The following is an 18527-nucleotide window of genomic DNA, read 5'->3' as shown; positions in this document are numbered from 1 at the left end:
TTTTGGGGAAAAAGGGAGAGGTTTGTGTCCATCTTCGGAATTTTTAGCCCAGTTGGAACTGAGCTACAGAAGTAGGGTGCTAAGAGATTGTGAGATGTGAGGGCACTCCATGAGGATCCTCACCTGTACTCAGAGACAGCAGATAAAAGCCTGGAATCCCTACAGTTCCACGGGATGCAAGAGTTTGTCATTTGGGTATCAAAGAGCAGGACAATCCCAGACAACTGGCCATGGTAATACACTAGGCCGGTGGAAAACCTCGGGGCTGCAGGCGGATCCAGAACAGGGAGGAGTTGACAGATGGCGCATAAGTGGGCAGAAGCGAAGAGGGTCTGTAAACAAATGCGGAACCAAATTAAATTGGGGAAGAGGGCAAGTTGAAAAGAGCAGTTTGGAAAGGTCACGCTTCAGCTCTTTGCGTTTGGAAAGATGATAGAGGCCACTGGCGGGCCCCCAACCCATCCTTCGTTTCTGTCTCAGGGGAAAGGGAATTCCTGGTTCTATACACGCCAGATCTCCTCTCGTCCACACACCATCAGCGGTCGTTTCTAAGCCCCCTCAGTTCTTTCTTTGCTGGCTCTGTTCTCTACACATACAAAAGATGTTAAAGTCTCTACCTTTTAAAAAAAAATTTTTTTTAACGTTTATTTTTTGAGACAGAGAGAGACACAGCATGAATGGGGAGGGTCAGAGAGAGAGGGAGACAGGATCCGAAACAGGCTCCAGGCTCTGAGCTGTCAGCACAGAGCCCGACGCGGGGCTCGAAGCCACGGACCGCGAGATCACGACCTGAGCCGAAGTCGGACGCTTAACCGACTGAGCCACCCAGGCGCCCCATTAAAGTCTCTACCTTTTAAAACAAAACAAAAACTCTTGTCATTTTGCACCTCCTAGTTTACCGTCTTGTTTTCTTCCCTTTGCTGCCAGCCTCTAGAAAGAGCAGTCTCCCCGGTTCCACTTACTGTTCCTTCCCTGCACTGTGGCCATTTCGCCAACACCTGACTGCAAATGCTCCCTCTGAGATTACCAGTGAACTTCATGTCAAAATCACCGGGGAGTTTTCAGCCTTCAGCCTGAATCGAACTAAGCTATCCACAGTATTTGCAACTTTGTTTATTTATTGTATAAATAATGAAATAATATATGTTATATAATTATACATATAGCATAAATAAAATAATTTATGTAAGATTGTGTAAATACAACAGTAATTATTGAGCACCTACTATGTGTTTGGCACCATTCTAGGCCCTGTGATGTATAGATAGACGAGGTCCTGTCTCAAGGGGGTACCCAGGTTGTAACATCATAGTTGTCTGTCCGGGGCCATGTCAAGGGGGATGGTGAGCCCATGACTTTGAGGTGCCAAACTTTGACTAACTCCTCTGCTTGCTTCACAATCTGAATTTCAGACTGCTTGCTCAAATGTTATTTTCATCATAGCGACAACTCTCTTACCAACACACTATCCTACAATTGGTGAAAATGTGATACTTTGGAAGGAAATAACCACCACTTACGCTTGCCAATCCACATCCCTTCCCCCAGCTAAGCTTTCCCATATCTTCCAGTAGCTTGCTTTGTGTTGGGGCTGGGGACTCACAGTATACATTATACATCTAATTAATAATTAGAATTGTAAATGCTATAGCATTGCTTGGCCTTTTCTAAGATCAAGTGTTGAATTGTAAATGCTGCAAAGGAAACAGCAGGGCAGTGTGACGTGAGGCGCTGCTATAATCTGAATGTTCACGTCCCCCCCCAAATTCACATGTTGAAATCCTAACCCCCAAGGTGACGGTGTTAGGAGATGGGACCTTTGGGAGGCGACAAGGTCTGAGGGCAGAGCCCTCACGAATGGGAGTAGTGCCCTTAATCCAAGACCCCACAAAGATCCCTTGCCCCCGTCCACCATGTAAACACACAATGAAAAGCCACTAGAGCACGTTAAGTGCTAACAGCTCTAATTCAACGGAGAGACAGGAGTGGAGACACGGAAGGGGCAGGGATCCATCGCCCTGGTCGGAGGAGTTTGCTCTGACAAGTTCAGAAGAAAGACACGTACCCTTTCAAGCTCTTCCCCTTAGGTGTAAGAACATCACTCTTGATTCTTCCCTTCTTCTGCGGTTGTGTCTTGTCTCCTTTTCAGAGCCCTCTTTAATTTTGGTCGGCGGCAGGGTTCTGTCCACAACTGTCTGAATTGTCCTCTGCATCCTCCTTAGATCACCTTCTCCCCAACCACACCAGCCTAGACCCCTGTCCTGGACTTCCCACTCTCAGACCCAAATATACATAGATATTTTTTAAATCTCCCAAACTCTTTTTCGTTTGTTTATTTTTGTTTCTTTTGAGAGGGAGATACAGAGCAAGCAGGGAGGGGCAGAGAGAGAGAGGGAGACAGAATCCCAAGCAGGCTCTGCCCCGTTAGCACAGAGCCGACGCGGGGCTCAAACTCATGAACCATGAGATCATGACCTGAGCAGGAACCAAGAGCCAGACATCCCACTGAGTGAGCCACCCAGGCGCCCCAAAATCTCCCCAAATTCCATCCCTAGCCCAGATCTGTCCTCTGACATTTTCTTTTAGCTGCTCATTTGACACCCACTTGGATAGAGGCATCTTGAATTTAATGTGTCCAATATTGGAATTTTTCAGTCATCCCTACACACACACACACACACACACACACACACACACACACACACAACACAGCACTGACAGGGAGGGAGGGGGAACGTGCTCATTGATGGACCATGTTTCAACTCTCTTCATAACCTGTACCCCATTCCTTTTTTTTAAAGTAATGTCTACACCCCCAATAGGGCTCAAACTCATGACCCCGAGATCAAGACTCATATGCTCTACCAACTGAGCCAGCCAGGAGCCCCCTTTTTTTATGTACCCCATTCTTTGATACAAACTTTGGAAGTTTTTTCATTCTTTTTTTTAATTTTTTAATGTTTACTTATTTTTGACAGAGAGAGAGAGAGAGAGAGAGACAGCATGAGCGGGGGAGGGGCAGAGAGAGAGAGGGAGTTGCAGAATCCGAAACAGGCTCCAGGCTCTGAGCTGTCAGCACAGAGCCCAGCACGGGGCTCGAACTCACAGAGTGCAAGATCACGACCTAAGCTGAGGTCAGACGCTCAAGCAACTGAGCCACCCAGGTGCCCCAGAAGTTTTTCATTCTTATGTAAAGTATCATAGTGACAGCACTAGTGCTTTACTAATAAGTGTATTTCTAGCTCTCCTTGCTTTCCTAGACATTCGGGAGAATTATGTTTATCCATCTCTTTGAAGGGAGACTGGGTGATGGCAGTTACTCTGGCCACCGGAATATGAGGGGAAATTACACATCTCGCATGTGGGTGGAAATATTTAGGAACAATTTCTCTTTGCTGTTTTTCTTTTTCTTTTTCTTTTTCTTTTTTTTTCCCCCCCTTTCTTTGTCCCAAAGTTATCATGTGTTGAGATACAGATCCCTAAGATCAAAGCAGCCTGGAATGCTGAGCCATCACGTGCAGGAAAATTGCCCAGAGAGTCATTTGGACCTGTAGCAAACTTTGAGCAAGGAAGAAAGCAAAAACGAAAACAAAAAAATCTCTGTTATATAAGTCACCGAGTTTTTTTGCTATTTTTAGTTCTGAGGTGTGTGCAGGTTGTGTGTGTTGTTTAGGTTACGGCTGGATAATCGAACCTATCCTGATGATATAGAGGCTATGCAAATGCATGTTGCAGACAAATCTCTTCCAGCCCCTGCTTCCAATTCGCTAACCACCCCTAAGCCTCTCCTAATAGAAATTCTGCAACTGTCCGTGCCCCCAAACTGTCCCTCTTCACCTCTCTCCAATATCATTTATCATCACCATCCACTTAGTTGCAGGGATTATCTTAATGCCTCCCCCTTCTTCACTCCCACAGTCTGATCACCGAGTTTCTTGAAGTGTGTCTGAAATTTGTTCTGGACATCTGGAGTAGCCTTCCTGTTCCTACTCCTGGTCTTGGGATATATGTGATACTGTCAAACTCAGAAGTTAATAAAAGGTCCGCAGTAAAACTGCCTCACACCCTTGTCCCTCAGTCACCTAGTTTCTCTGCCTATCAGTAACCCGAATGACCAGATCCTTGTGGATCCCTTCAGATACAGCTGCACATAGAAACAAGTCAATATATCTCTCAGAGTAATCTTCCGGAAACACAAAACTGACCATCCCCCAGTTTAAAACCTTTAAGTGCTTTCCCATTACAGCTTCTTGAAGGCTTAGGACCCTACATTAGCAGTCCCCTCAGTCCTGCTGACCTCCTCTCAATTCCAGACAACCATCTTCTCTGTTGAAATCATTCCCGCCTCTGGACTCTTAGGCTGTTCCCTCTGCTGGGACAGTTTCCCCACAGATCCACACGCGCTCATTCTTTCCTTACACGTTACTCCTCAGAGAGTGCACAGCCTTCCCACCCCTGTTCTTCATCGCAGAAGTCCCTCCATTTGTTGCCTCCAAGCTTCTACCGCAAGTAGTCACCATATATTTGACACCATATGTTTACTTGTGTATTGACCCTCTCTCAATTTAGAGTCTAAGTTCCATGAGGGGAGAAATTGTGTCTGTTCTGTTTGGTTCACCATCACTATCTACCCAGCTTCTAGTTCTGTGGACGTCACAACATAGGTGCACAATAAACACTTGATGAATGCGTGAATGAACGCGTGAATGGATGAATAAGGAACTAATGGGAAGACTAGTGTCCTGATAAAAAGGCAAATGAAACCAAAAACAGAAACTACCCTCAACTACTTAAGTAGGCAGATTTGGTCTCCGTCTTGTTTCTTCCCCGACTATAGACTTTAGATTTTTATCCTGAGCTTCCTCACTGTGCGGTTGGCCGTGTCGCTGGTTAGGCCAGACTCCCAATACGGAAAAGAGAAAGGTAAGGGAGAGAAGAGCAAAAAAACATCACTCCCAAAGGGTCAGAGCCTCGAGCTTTCTGGGAAGAAGTGGCAGCAGGCACAGAGCGCTTTGCCAGACCTTATATTTTGTCAGGGACATTTAATAAGTGGTTTAAACAGAAATATGAAGCCAACACTTCTCCCTTTGTTTTAAAGACCAGAAGTTCTTTTTTTTTTTTTTTTCCTTTTTAACAAGCGAGCAACGCCAGAAAAGACAGTGACTCCCACACAGAAACGACAACACGTTTGTAAGGAACGTTGACTCCACAGTCTCCAATCAGTATCCGCTTCTGCCTTAAACGTTTTAATATGGCACATGTTTTCCTAATCATAAAAGTAATGAGGCGTGACTTTTATGATTACATTTAGTCATTATTGATAACAGAACGCTCGAGTTGCCTTCAGGATAAACGAGAGAAATAAAAATCACATCCCTGAACAAGCTTTTTAAGTCACAAAAGCTAATTAATGCGTCTGCTTTCATCTGTTACTCTCTCCTTGGAAACTAAACAACAAAGCTGCATTCACCTCTACTTTAATTTCACCTTCGGAATTTATCTCTAGGTGTCCAGGTCAGCTGATTGGATTAGCTAGGTAATGTGACCCAGCCATTTGGCCTTTATCTCTTACCAGAGCAGAGGATAAAAATCCAAGCTCCTTAATGTGCTATCCAAGGCCCCTCCTAAGCGGGTCCAGTTCCCCGCCCCCACCCCAGCCTCACTGCCCACCGCTTCCTTCCCTTACGTTTAGTGGAGAAAGGTCACAGGCTCACGGTCATGTTCTGATGGTGCAGATGTCTCGTGTGCACCTGAACACTTCTGTTCTGGGGTGTAGAGGAACGCTCAGGCCTCCTTTTATGTATGGCACAGAGTCGAGGGAATGCGTTCCAGGATTCTGCTGCGCGAGACTCACCACCCATTGACTGATGAGCGAGGAAGTGAATTCACCTGGAATGGATGGGGTTGGCTGCTTTGATCAACACACAGGGCTCAGAAGTCTTCAGCTATGTGACAGTGCCACCTAGTTCACAGGCGTTCTGAAGAGAGCTGCAGTGAACCCAGCGCGTCTCCCACAGGTTCATGTGTTGCAACCATAATCCCAAAGTGATGGTATTTGGAAGTGGGGCCTTTGGGAGATAATTAAGCCAGGAGAATGGAGGCCTCACCATGGGATCAGCGTCCTTACAAGAAGAGGCCAGAGAGCTAGCCGGGTGAGGACAGAGCAAGATGGCAACCCTCTGTAAACCAGGAAGAGGGCGCTCACAGAGAACCTGCCCATGCTGGCTCGCTGATCTCAGACTTCCAGCTTCCAGAACTCTGAGAAATCCATGTTTGTTGTTTAAGCCACCCAGCGTATGGCAGCCTGCACGAAGACAAGCCATACCTGGTCTCCCTGCCGAAGAGTCAGTCCCCACCAACTTGTCGCACTGGTTGGTCAGGGATTTGTACCATTCTTTGACATGTAAAGCTGACCTGCAGATGCTCCTGCTGTGAGGTGTAGACTCCCATGACTGGGGTGGTAATGTGTAAAAATGAAAAAAAAAAAAATGCAAACAAATTCTAAAATAGAATATGAGGGGGCCAACTTCTCTGGGCTGTGGGAAGTGCAATTATCAGAGATACCCCTTCTAAACAAGGATTCAGGGGGCACCTGGGTGGCTCAGTCAGTTAAGTGTCTGACTTCGGCTCAGGTCGAGATCTCACCGTTCATGGGTTGAGCCCCGGGTGAGGCTCTGTGCTGACAGCTCGGAGCCTGGAGCCTGCTTTGGATTCTGTGTCTCCCTCTCTCTCTCTCTGCCCCTCCCCCACTCAGGTTTTGTCTCTCACTCTCTCAAAAATAAACATTAAAAAATAAATAAAATGAAAAATAATAAAATAAAATAAAAAAACAATGACTCAGGATGCTCTTGTTCAGCCTTAAGTCTGAGGGTGGCGTAACGTGAAGAGGTGTATCTGCGATCGGAGTGCTTTCTAAAATGGGCCCTCAGAAGGGGTCTTGTCCTGAAGATACAGTTAAACATCTCAATAGTGATGGTGGTTACATGAAGCTATACAGGGGATAAAGTTGCATAGAGGTACACACACACACACACACACACACACACACAAATGAGTATGTATAACTGGTGGAATGTGAATAAACTCTATGGTTCGTCCCAGTGTCAATGTCATGAGTTTTATATTATACTTACTATATTTAGGCAAGATGTTAACACTGGGGGAGGCTGGGTGAAGGGTACACGGGAACCTGGCCACACATTTACTTGCAAATTCCTGTGAATCTATAATTATTTCAAAAAGTGTTTTGTTTGGGTTTGGTTTTTTTTGTTTTTTTGGTTTTGTTTGTTTGTTTGTTTGTTTGTTTGAGTTGGGCAGGGGGTACTCAGAACCCTGGAGCACTTGATCTAAAACAGTGCATTGCGGATGCCCTTTAAGCTAGATCCGATGCAGAGGCAGTTCCTGTGTGTCCAGGCCCAAAGGTGTCCCTGAAGAAAAGGATGAAGTGGGCAGATTCAAAATGAGTATGGAGTCTAGGAGGGCCTTCCGCTCCCGGAACCTCTGTGTGCGTCCACGTGAATACCCAGCCCCTTTTCTGGGGACCTGGAGGGTGAGCAGGCAAATGGGGAGGGGAGCTGTGGTGGGCCCCAGAAATAGGCCTGCAAGCCCAGGAAACTCTGAACAGCTGCACACTAATCCGACTGCCGGTCCCAAACCATGCTGGCCTTGTTCAGCACCACCGCAGCTGAATTCAGCCTTCCAACAGTGTCGATCAGGCACCTGCTGTGCACCTGGCACTCTTCATTCCTTGCCTCATGCCATATACAAAAATCCAACTCCAGATATAGTGTCCATCTAAATGTAAGAAGTCAAAGTTTTTACTGGAAAATATAGGAAAATATCTTCATTATCTTAGGCACAGAGTTCCTAAGCAATATTCAAAAAAAAAAAAAAAGCTAACTATTAAGGGGGAAAAATGATAAGTCGAACTACATTAAAATTAAAAAGGCATTTTGGGGCATCTGGGTGGCTCAGTCGGTTAACTGTCCGACTTCAGTTCAGGTCATGATCTCACAGTTCATGAGTTCAAACCCCACATCCGACTCTGTGCTGACAGCTCGGAGCCTGGAGCCTGCTTCAGATTCTGTGTCTCCCTCTCTCTCTCTCTGCCCCTCCCCTGCTTGTGCTCTGTCTCTGTCTCTCTCAAAACTAAACATGTAAAAAAAATTCTTTTTAATTAAAGGGCACGATTAAGAATGAAAAGCCGATCCACAGAATACATTGTGGGGCCGCAAGCGAATTGTCGAGAAGGAATTCTTGAGGCGTTTTCAGTGCAAAAAGGTGTTTTTATCGTAGCACAGGGACAGGGCCTGTGGGCAGAAAGAGCTGCACTGGGATTGTGAGGAGTGACTGATTATATACCTTAGTTAGTGGGGGTTAGGGATAGTGTAAGCCACTAAGGAATTTGGAAGCAAGGCTTCCAGGACCTTAAGGGGCTAGCTGCTGTTAAGATAAGGTTATTTACTACTGCCTAGTAAGTCACTAGTCATGAGACACTTCAAACGTGTACCAGTGGGCCATATATTTGAAGGATGATTGCTAACATATCTTGGTGGGGGGGAGGGTTTACAATTATCAGAGGGAAGTCACACCAGAGCAAAGCTAGAGTGGTAAAACATTAAAGGAAGTCCTTGAGGGAGCTGTAGGGATACTCGAATCTGCATGCTTCAGGAATCCTGCCTGGAGACTATGAGCCACAGCAAAGTCCAGCTTTGTCCTTTATTCTCCCATCAAATGGAATAAGATATATGCACTACATATTTCTGCCTGCTAGGAAGAACGAGTTTCCTCCGCCCTTCCAGATCCTTCCAGCTGGGCTAAGAATCGAATCGATGCAAGACAAATCAACAGGAGAAAATAAAAATTAACTTCGTACATACAGGGAGTCCACACAGACACGGAGAGGCAAAAAGAGGTACCTATGACATTCCGAACTAAGGAGAACTGGGTAGGGGTTCTGGTGCTTCAAGGGGACAGAATACAATTCACAGGAAGATGAAAAAGAGTAAATGTTTGTGAAGTGTTTGCGGGGCCACTCAGAAACAATGGGACATACAGTTGATCAAACAGTTGCTAAGTTTCTCACTGTCTACCCTACCTAGTTCATATCATAATACAATTATCCCTGGTGATACCTCTCTTCCTAGAGTAGGTCTTCTATCTCAATTCTTTTTGGGCTGTTGTGGGGCAGGTAAAGGAGCTTCTCCTGAATCTTCTGGGTTTTGATTGCTTTTAACTCAAAGATAATCTTCATGCCAAAGTGGCCCATTCTGAGGCGGCCTGCCCTTGGCCCCTACACAACAAAAAGTTTGTGTTCTAGGTGTGCTGTTTCAAAGGGGCACACGCACCCCAATGTTTACAGCAGCTCTAGCGACAATAGCCAAACTATGGAAAGAGCCCAATGTCCATTGACAGATGAATGGATAAAAAAGGTGTGGTATGGGGCGCCTGGGTGGCGCAGTCGGTTAAGCGTCCGACTTCAGCCAGGTCACGATCTCGCGGTCCGTGAGTTCGAGCCCCGCGTCGGGCTCTGGGCTGATGGCTCAGAGCCTGGAGCCTGTTTCCAGTTCTGTGTCTCCCTCTCTCTCTGCCCCTCCCCCATTCATGCTCTGTCTCTCTCTGTCCCAAAAATAAATAAAAAACGTTGAAAAAAAAAAAGTGTGGTACACACACATACACACACACACACACACACACACACACACACACAATGGAATATTACTCGGCAACCAAAAAGAATGAAATCTTGCCATTTGCAACAGCATGGATGGAACTCGAGGGTATTACGCTACACGAAATTAGAGAAAGACAAACATCGTATGACTTCACTCATATGTGGAATTTAAGATACAAAACAGATGAACATAGGGAAGGGAAGCAAATATATATATATAAACAAAGAGGGGGACAAAGCATAAGAGACTCTTAAATACAGAGAACAAACAGGGTTGCTGGAGGGGTTGTGGTTGGGGGGCTGGGCTAAATGGGCAAGGGGCATTAAGAAAGATATTTGCTGGGAGGAGCACTGGGTGTTATACATAGGGGATGAATCACTGGAATCTTCTCCTGAAATCATTATTGCACTATATGCTAACTAACTTGGATGTAAATTAAAAAATAAATAAGTAAATAAAATTTTTAAAAAAGAAAGGATTTGTATCCTCCCTATGTAAACTCTTACAAGGCCATTCGAAAAAGGCAGATGATTGAAAAGAGAAATTGGCAAAGGGCTTGGGCTGATGGTTCACAAAAGGGGATATTTAAATAATAATAAACATCTGAGAAGGCATTCAACTTCTTTAGTCATCAGCAACATGCAAATGTGGAGAAGACACACAAACCAAGTGTTGACAAAAGCATGTGGCAAGCAAGGCTTTGGGATCCTCATGCTTTTTCCCAGCATGCTGATGGGAAACAGTCTGCTGTAGATGTTAGATGAGTCCACTGCAGTATCTACTGAAGCAAAACATGCATACACGGCCCCGCCACCCCATCCCCCGGCATATACTTCACTGAATTGTGTGTGCATGTTCAACACACACACAAAAATGAACGAGAATATCTATGAGAGCTAAAAAATGATGACACACATGTCCACAAACAGTAGGATGGATAAATAAGTGGTAGTAAATTCAGACAACAGAACACAGCAGTGAGAATGAATGAATGATTGCTATACGCAGTGACATGGATGAATCGCTCGTAATGTCGAATAGGGGGAGACACAAAACAGAAGGGGAAAATAAGAAATCAGCTTGTTTGATTCCTTGTTTGATTTGCTTGAAGTTCAAAAAACAAGTTGTAGAGGCCGCTTTTAGGCAAACAGGTTTGAGCAGTGATAGAATGCAGAGAGGGCCCCAGCGACTACCTGGCTGAACAGACAGGACAATCAGGCGACCCACCCGGAAATACCCTTAATTCCTAACTGACCAGTGGGCTACTTACAACCAGGCACAGGTACCAAAAAAGGGAAAGTTCAATAAGTCAGCATACTTTGTCATCTTCCCCCTTTCAAAACACCCCCCACCCACTGCCTCCTTGCAGACAGCCTCCCCCCTGCTGTCCTGCCCACCACTGCCTTGTGGTGTATTCCATAAACTTCTATTTCCTTTGGGCTGCCTTGGGTGAATCCTTTCAGTGCTCAGGCCGCAGGCTCCTACCTGATTGTCACCTGACATTTGTGGGCCCCCCATCCAATCGGACAGACACCACACAAGTGTTAGTAGTTAGCCCTTAGGGCAGTTACTGGGAAGGGGCATGAGAGGGTTTCTGGGCTGCTGGTTATGGACCTAGATGGTGATTATACCGGTGTCCTTGCTTTGTGAAAATTCCAAGGGGTACATTATACTTTGTATCCTTTTGATACATATGTTGTAGAAACGTGAAAAGTTAGCTTAAAATAATCAACATTGCACAAAATAAGAATCACTTGGTAAGAATTAACTGAGGTTATTTATAACATTTTTTATTGCATTGTTAAGTCTTTACTAAAAGACACTATACATAAACAAATAGAACTGGAGATATAAAGAATACATCAAAATGAGGGGTGATAAAAGTAATGGCAAACTTAAAAGGTAGCATTTTTATAAGATGTAATAGTTTTGTTCAGAAAGGACACATCAGAGTAGTTTCAAAGGCAACTTTACATTTAATAAAAAATATGTGCAAATATTTCCAAATGTACACAATTTGATTTTTTTTATTTGTTATAGACATTCACATACAACACTGGAATCTTATCCTATAGGTTAAAAAAAACATAACAAAAGACAACCTTAATTTCAAGTAAATTTGTCATTGACAACACAGATTTAAAAGTATGGTTACTATTCACAACATGCACAGAAAAGACAGCATCCCTAGAGTGTCCTTGGGAAACAAGTCAGCTAGACTGTGGTCTTACGAGTGGGACCCAAGATTTTACAAAACTCTAGCCTTATTGTAAAATTTAAGTTTGGTATGTCCTTCAACTAATGAGCAAAAGGGCAGTGCATATTTCCTCAATCGAACAGAGACATTCATCCATTTTTTGCAAAACTGTTATATTCAATCTTATAAGATTTGTCGCTTTTATAGGCAGGTATTGATGTGGAAATGAGATAATATTATAACCCTGTTTAGGCTATTCCCAAAAGAGACATCGTTCTAAATCAGCGGAGGACAGTACAACCCATGAGTGTGAAAGAATATTGCAACATCCCAATCCACTGCAACTCACTTGAATTCTAATATGCAGAAGCAGAACGTGTGGGAGTTAGGGGAGATGATGGGGCCACTTTTAGGTAACCAGTGTGGTGTGATCACTGAAAATAATTCTTCCAAAGTAGATAACTTGTTTCTGATTGTATTTAAGAAGAAAAACGGGGAGAAGACATACTGCCTTTGAATAGCCAAACACATTTGAGAATTTCACACGTTTTGTGCCAGAGGTACAATGTAACTCTCAACCAGGCAAAACAGCTCTCAGTTGGGGACCTGAGTATTTCTTTTCCCCTCAAATTTAAGTACAACTTCATTCATTCCAGTGTGAAATGTATGGTAATAGTCCTTGGGACTAAAGCCTATGTATTATATATAATACCTAGAAAATTGTTGGCACTCAGAAAAGATTAAAAATAAAAGACGCAAAATGTTCTGGTTTAAAATACGGATTTTTACAAACCTATGTATTTTCTGGATGTCTGGGTGGCTCAGTCAGTTAAGCGTCTGACTCTTGGTTTCGGCTCAGGTCATGATCTCAGGGTTTCGTGAGTTCGAGCCCCACATCGGGCTTTGTGCTGACAGAGCAGAGCCTGCTTGGGATTCTCTCTCTCCCTCTCTCTTTGCCCCTCCCTCACTCGCTGTCACACTCTCTCTCTCCCTCTCTCTCAAAAATAAATATATAAACTTTTTAAAAAACTATATATTTTCTATGTATATAGTCCAAACAAGTTTTTTTCTTTTGATATTGAGCTCATTTAGAATGCTCCATCTTTAAAAACTCATTTAAAAAATTTTTTTTATATTTATTTATTTTTGAGAGACAGAGTGAGACAAAGTGAGACTGAGGGAGGGGCGGAGAGAGAGGGAGACACAGGATTGGAAACAGGCTCCAGGCTCTGAGCTGTCAGCACAGAGCCTGATGCGGGGCTCGAACCCACAGACTGTGAGATCATGACCTGAGCTGAAGTTGGAACGCTCAACTGACTGAGCCACCCAGGCACCCCTTTAAAAACTCATTTTAAACATAGATTTATAATCAGGCTGTTCACTTTTTATTTATTTATTTTTGTTTGTGTTTGTGGTCAGAATTCTGTTAAAGATCACTTGCTTTACATCTTGCTAAAATTTTAGAGAAAAATATCAACTCAGCCTTATAAATGTATCAAAATTAGGGGTTTTTTTTGTTCAAAATAACACAATTTTTGCATTAGATTTTAAGTAGAACATACCTCTATAGACCTGTACACAGTGATAATTTCTATAAACTCAGGTAAATTAAAGCTGCATGTTTAAGCTAGAGATAATCTGTCATACATTGTATTTGATCTTAACTGTGATCCATGATTATTATCATATCAAATATGATTTCTACAAGCCACAATAATCTCATTGCTTCACTCCTTTGAATCAGTGTTTCTAAAATAGATCAGCCTGTTTCTGAAACTTTTATTATTATTTTTTTTAATGTTTATTTATTCTTGAGACAGAGACAGAGCGTGAGCGGGGGAGGGGCAGAGAGAGAGGGAGACACAGAATCCGAAGCAGGCTCCAGGCTCTGAGCTGTCAGCACAGAGCCCGACACGGGGCTCGAACCCACGAACCGTGAGATCATGACCTGAGCCGAAGTCAGATGCTTAGCTGACTGAGCCACCCACACACCCCTAAAATAGATCAGCCTGTTTCTGAACTTTTTAAGTGATCTTTTTTTTTTTTTTTTAATCTGGTCACATATAATAACACTGATTATTGAGTACTAAATTTGCGTTTTAAAAACTTTGTTGATGTATTCACTAAAAGTGGTTTTTGAAGACCTTTATTGACGAATGCATTAATGATTAAACTTCTTCATTTATTCAGTGCCACCATACACTGTGATCGATGCAGCTCATGGGAATCGAGGTCAGTCAGAAATTGATTTTTTCTTACGATAATCCTTCCCGACTCACCTGCCCACAGAGACTGTTGGGGCACACTTACCCCGACTAAACAGGGGTACACCAGTCCCCCACTAGAGCACTGTTAGCAAATCTGATATGAAGGAACAGCAGCATAACATCAGCAGATCCTGGACATTGCTAAATCACCTGGATAATCTTCACCGTTTTGCGCATTGTAGAGGTAAGCTATTTACTTTATAAATCAAGCCTTAAAAATAAATCTTAGTCGTTCTCTTTCATTGGCTAAGAAGTTAAAAAAAAAAAAAGATTAAAAAAAAAATCGAATGGAAAGAGAATGAGTGTCTCAAGTCCAAAGAAATAGTCCATGCAGAAAATGTTTGCATAGAATTACGTTGGTGGGTAAATTCTGCCTTGCAGTCCCGGCTTATAGCAACCTCCTGAGCCCACTTTCAGGAAGCAAGGCTACGCATAGCCTGTGGAAACAAAGGGGAAATGAAACGTTCATACGAATGAATTCTCCTTTGGTCTACATTATCTCTGTGTTTTACAAACAGGATTTCATAGTTTGGGTTACTCACATATACTCATCCTAGGTGTGCATGGGGTAAAAACTTAATTTTGTACCTCGTTACTCTCCACTTGGATTTCTTTAGAAAGAGTAAGTACTGTTTATTGAGCACTTACTATGTACAAGAGACTAGTATTCCTTTGCATGCATCCTTTAATTTGTACAACTCTGTTGTACTGTTTCTATTTCACATGAAGGAACTAAAATGAAGACACAGCAAGTAATTTTCCCTGGGCTACACAGCCGGTGAGTAGCAGATTTGGGACTAGCACACAAATCTGTCTCGTTCTAAAGCTCATACTTTTATTTTTTTTTAATTTTTTTTCCAACGTTTATTTATTTTTGGGACAGAGAGAGACAGAGCATGAACGGGCGAGGGGCAGAGAGAGAGGGAGACACAGAATCGGAAACAGGCTCCAGGCTCTGAGCCATCAGCCCAGAGCCCGACGCGGGGCTCGAACTCACGGACCGCGAGATCGTGAGCTGGCTGAAGTCGGACGCTTAACCGACTGCGCCACCCAGGCGCCCCAAAAGCTCATACTTTTAAAACCACTTCACTGTACTCCTTTGCTAGCTACAGGTACCCTACCTGAATGATCCTCTAATCCATTACCTGAATAAAGATGCCGTTAGTTTATAGGGCAATCCAAAAATACTTCTATAATGTGGCAACTTCCTAACTCCCAATTTTGAGGAGTTTTTACTCCACTAAGTCAGCCTTATAACCATAATCACAAACTGCTAAAGCTGGAAGTACTTCTAAGCTCAAGAATGACATCCCCAGGCACCTGGGTGGCTCAGTCAGTTAAGCATCTGACTTGATTTCAGCCAAGGTCTTGATCTCAGGGTCATGAGTTCAAGCCCCATGTTGGGCTAAGAATGACATTCTTAGACTTGCTAAGCTGATGGACTAAGGAGGTAGGACCTCTGATTTTCACCCTAGCAATGTATTTTCTCCACAAAAATCTCTGCCTGTTCTCCACACTACCTGATTTTACCATAGGGGTTCGAATGTTGAGAACAACATGTTTATCAAGATCTGGAATAAGGCAGAGAAGGCAAGCTGATCAGATTTGCATATGACGCCAGTAGGATGGAGAGTTCGTATGCAGGTGAGGAGTTCAGAATTCTAAACTGTATCCACAAACTAGAACCAACAAGATGTAGTCTGGCAAAAATATGTGTAACCCTGCTTTAGGGTCAAAACTCAATTATATAAATATAAATGAGGAGCCTAGCTGGGCCATAGTTTGTGTAAAATGCCCAAGTTTGTTGTTGGCCCCTTGCTCAATAGTAGCCAAGATTTTGATGTGGCTGCAATGAAAATAAATACATTTTAAAGTCACAGTAATAGACATATCTTGACAAGATCAAGGTGGTTGCATAATCTCCATGCTGACCTGACTCCATCTGGGATCTTATGTCCCCTTTTTGACTAGAGAAGCATTGACAAATTTTGTGCCTGAGGAATAAAGGGAACTGGAGAATTCTAGCCTGAAGTAGAGTCTGATGGAACATGAGAGCTACCGTCAAATATGTAAGGGCTGTTCAGTGGGAGGGTTTGTGTTGCTACAGAAGGCAGATCTCAGTCCACTGGGTAGTTACTAAAGAAAGGCTGCATCTAGTTTTGTAAGCAAAACTAACACTTGGAGACATCCAACCATGTAACAAACTCCCTTGAAAAGCTACCAGTTGCCAATATCTAGAAATGTGCACACAAAAGCTAAGTCAACATCCTTGGGGATGGACTAGGAGAGATCTCTGCACAGGGCTAATATGTGGATGTCTTGATATTCCAAGACATCTTTCAACCTTAAAGTTTCTATGCTCTTCCTTTGTGGGCCCCATCTTACTTGTTGGTGGAACCATAGAGTTCAGTCAGATACTACGCTTCGGTCAAGGTTCTTAGGAAGAGTCTGATGTCCCAAGAGCATGAGAAATACATGGCATCAGTCTTGAATGGAGTATCCTGTTTACCATAATCAGTCAGATAAAGAAAGGGTCCTGTGCCTCACATACTTCTCTTGAAACTTATGAAACTCCCTGGCCTTAGGTAGGAAAGGAAGAGGATGTATGGGGAGGCTTAGGTAGAAAATCAGGACCAGTGTGCTGGCTGCTTCTAGTCACTGATCATGCCTACATACCTGGGGCAAAGGGTCCCTAAGTACTTAATGCCCCCAAGGGATAATTCTTGTTTTCCACCATTTTCCCCTCTCTATGAAGCCATCCTTCTGGTATTTTTTCTTAATTATTTCCCCTGAATTGTTTTAATCAGACATAGTCAACTATTTGTGTTATTCTGTTGATTCAAGATTTAATCCAAATTATTTTCTTTGAAAGAAACTAATGACCATACCTCATCCTGGACATCAAGTTCTTCTTCAATCAGCTCTGCCTCCATTAATTCAAGAGGATCTTTACAGTCTTGGATGAGCGTAATCTTGACCAAGAGAACAGAGAATATTTATTGGAACGATAATGACATCAGCGCATCAGCCCACCTGATACCCCACAGAAAATTATCTGAGGCTTTGCTGGTGTTTCTCATCTATGATCTACATACTGCAAAATCCTTCACAGCTTTCTTGTTCTTCTGCATTTCCCACCTTAGAATTTTTCCCCATACTATTTTTTCACATTCAAGTGTGAACTGGCACCGTTCTCCACTGTCTCACCTCCTTTTCAGCTCTCTTCTCCAACCTCTGAAGTGTGTACCTCTTAAGAGTCACCCTGTCTGCCTAAATGACTCAGGACTCAGTTGTGTTTTTCTTTCAATGGCTGAGCTGAGAGCACTTAGTACACCCTCGAGTATACAGCGAATGCCCAGCGGAGGGCTTGTGACTGATGACAATGAACAGTCCCCCGCTGAACTGGATGGAGATTTTACTGGAGGTGGAAGACCAGAGTGTATGGACCCAGTTGGTTTTGGGGGAAAGTTCTGCTTTTTAGCAGTAACGTGCAGTTTAACCTTCCACACAGAGGAAACCAATAGCAATTTGGGCTTTGTTTTATGTGTGAAGAAGGATATTTCTAAAGCAACTCCAAATGTGTACCCAGACAAGAGTGATGTTTCAAAGTGCTTTTCAGCTACTTTCCACCTCAGACATAAATAACCCAATTCTCTTTGCTCGTGCAGAAATGTATCAGGGACTTGTTGTCCTCTGTTGCGGATGGTCATGACATAATGGGAAAGTTAGAGGCTGGGTGTAACCACAAGTTGAGGCTATCCTGGGATAATCCCTGTGATGGTTAAATAAAGGGACAGGGAGAGGGTCATATCACTGCATCCGCAATCTCCATAATATGCCAGTTACACTTCCTGAAGGAAAGGAAAGAACCACAGGCAAGAGTTATCATCATTTGCTAGATATCTATCACATATGGGACTTTGTGCTAGACACTGAAGTCACATAGAAGTAGAAGGTTCCTGGTATAATGGGTCACCAGTAGTGCTCATCCTCCTATCCAGTGACCTGGTAGGTGTATGATAGAAACACTCATTTATATGCAGTCTAACATTTGTTCAGGGTCAAAAAATCCATCTCAGCCACTCTCAATGCCTCCCTGATGGCAGACAAGATGGAGTCTAGCCCTGGGATGGGGGGGGCATGCTTGGTTAGTGGTTTCTGTGATACTCCTGGCCTGAGAGCTTGAATCGGAAGTAGGGTATAAACAAATAACAAAATAACCATTTTCAGGTTGAGAAATAATTTGACACCTCAGGTCTAGATACTTTTAAGTGAGGTGTTTATTTGTTTTGTTTTGTTTGTTTGTTTTTTAGATGTTTTGGATGATCCTGCTTTGGTTTTGTTACCTGTGAGTTAGAGGATTTTAAGTTAGAAAGTAGAGGAAAGTTT

The 18527-nt window shown here is 43.3% G+C and overlaps 1 protein-coding gene across 3 annotated transcripts in view; it reads right to left on the bottom strand.

Annotated features, from left to right (window-relative positions):
* Window positions 1-13879: 13879 nt before the first annotated feature.
* Window positions 13880-18527, bottom strand: part of SLC26A4 (solute carrier family 26 member 4) — a 53214-nt gene continuing 48566 nt past the window's right edge. For all 3 annotated transcript variants that reach the window (XM_040472936.1, XM_040472937.1, XM_040472938.1), the window contains exons 20-21: window positions 17027-17110; window positions 13880-14575 (exon numbers count right to left, since the gene is read on the bottom strand). In XM_040472936.1, coding sequence (XP_040328870.1) covers window positions 14552-14575; window positions 17027-17110 — 108 coding nt within the window. In that variant the 3' untranslated portion in view covers window positions 13880-14551. The remainder of the gene's footprint in view (window positions 14576-17026; window positions 17111-18527) is intronic.

This window comes from Herpailurus yagouaroundi, unplaced genomic scaffold (assembly GCF_014898765.1).
Source record: "Herpailurus yagouaroundi ecotype Mexico unplaced genomic scaffold, PumYag 100, whole genome shotgun sequence".
In the NCBI taxonomy this organism is placed as follows: Eukaryota; Metazoa; Chordata; class Mammalia; order Carnivora; family Felidae; genus Herpailurus; species Herpailurus yagouaroundi.
This window is presented reverse-complemented; position numbering and strand designations above follow the sequence as displayed.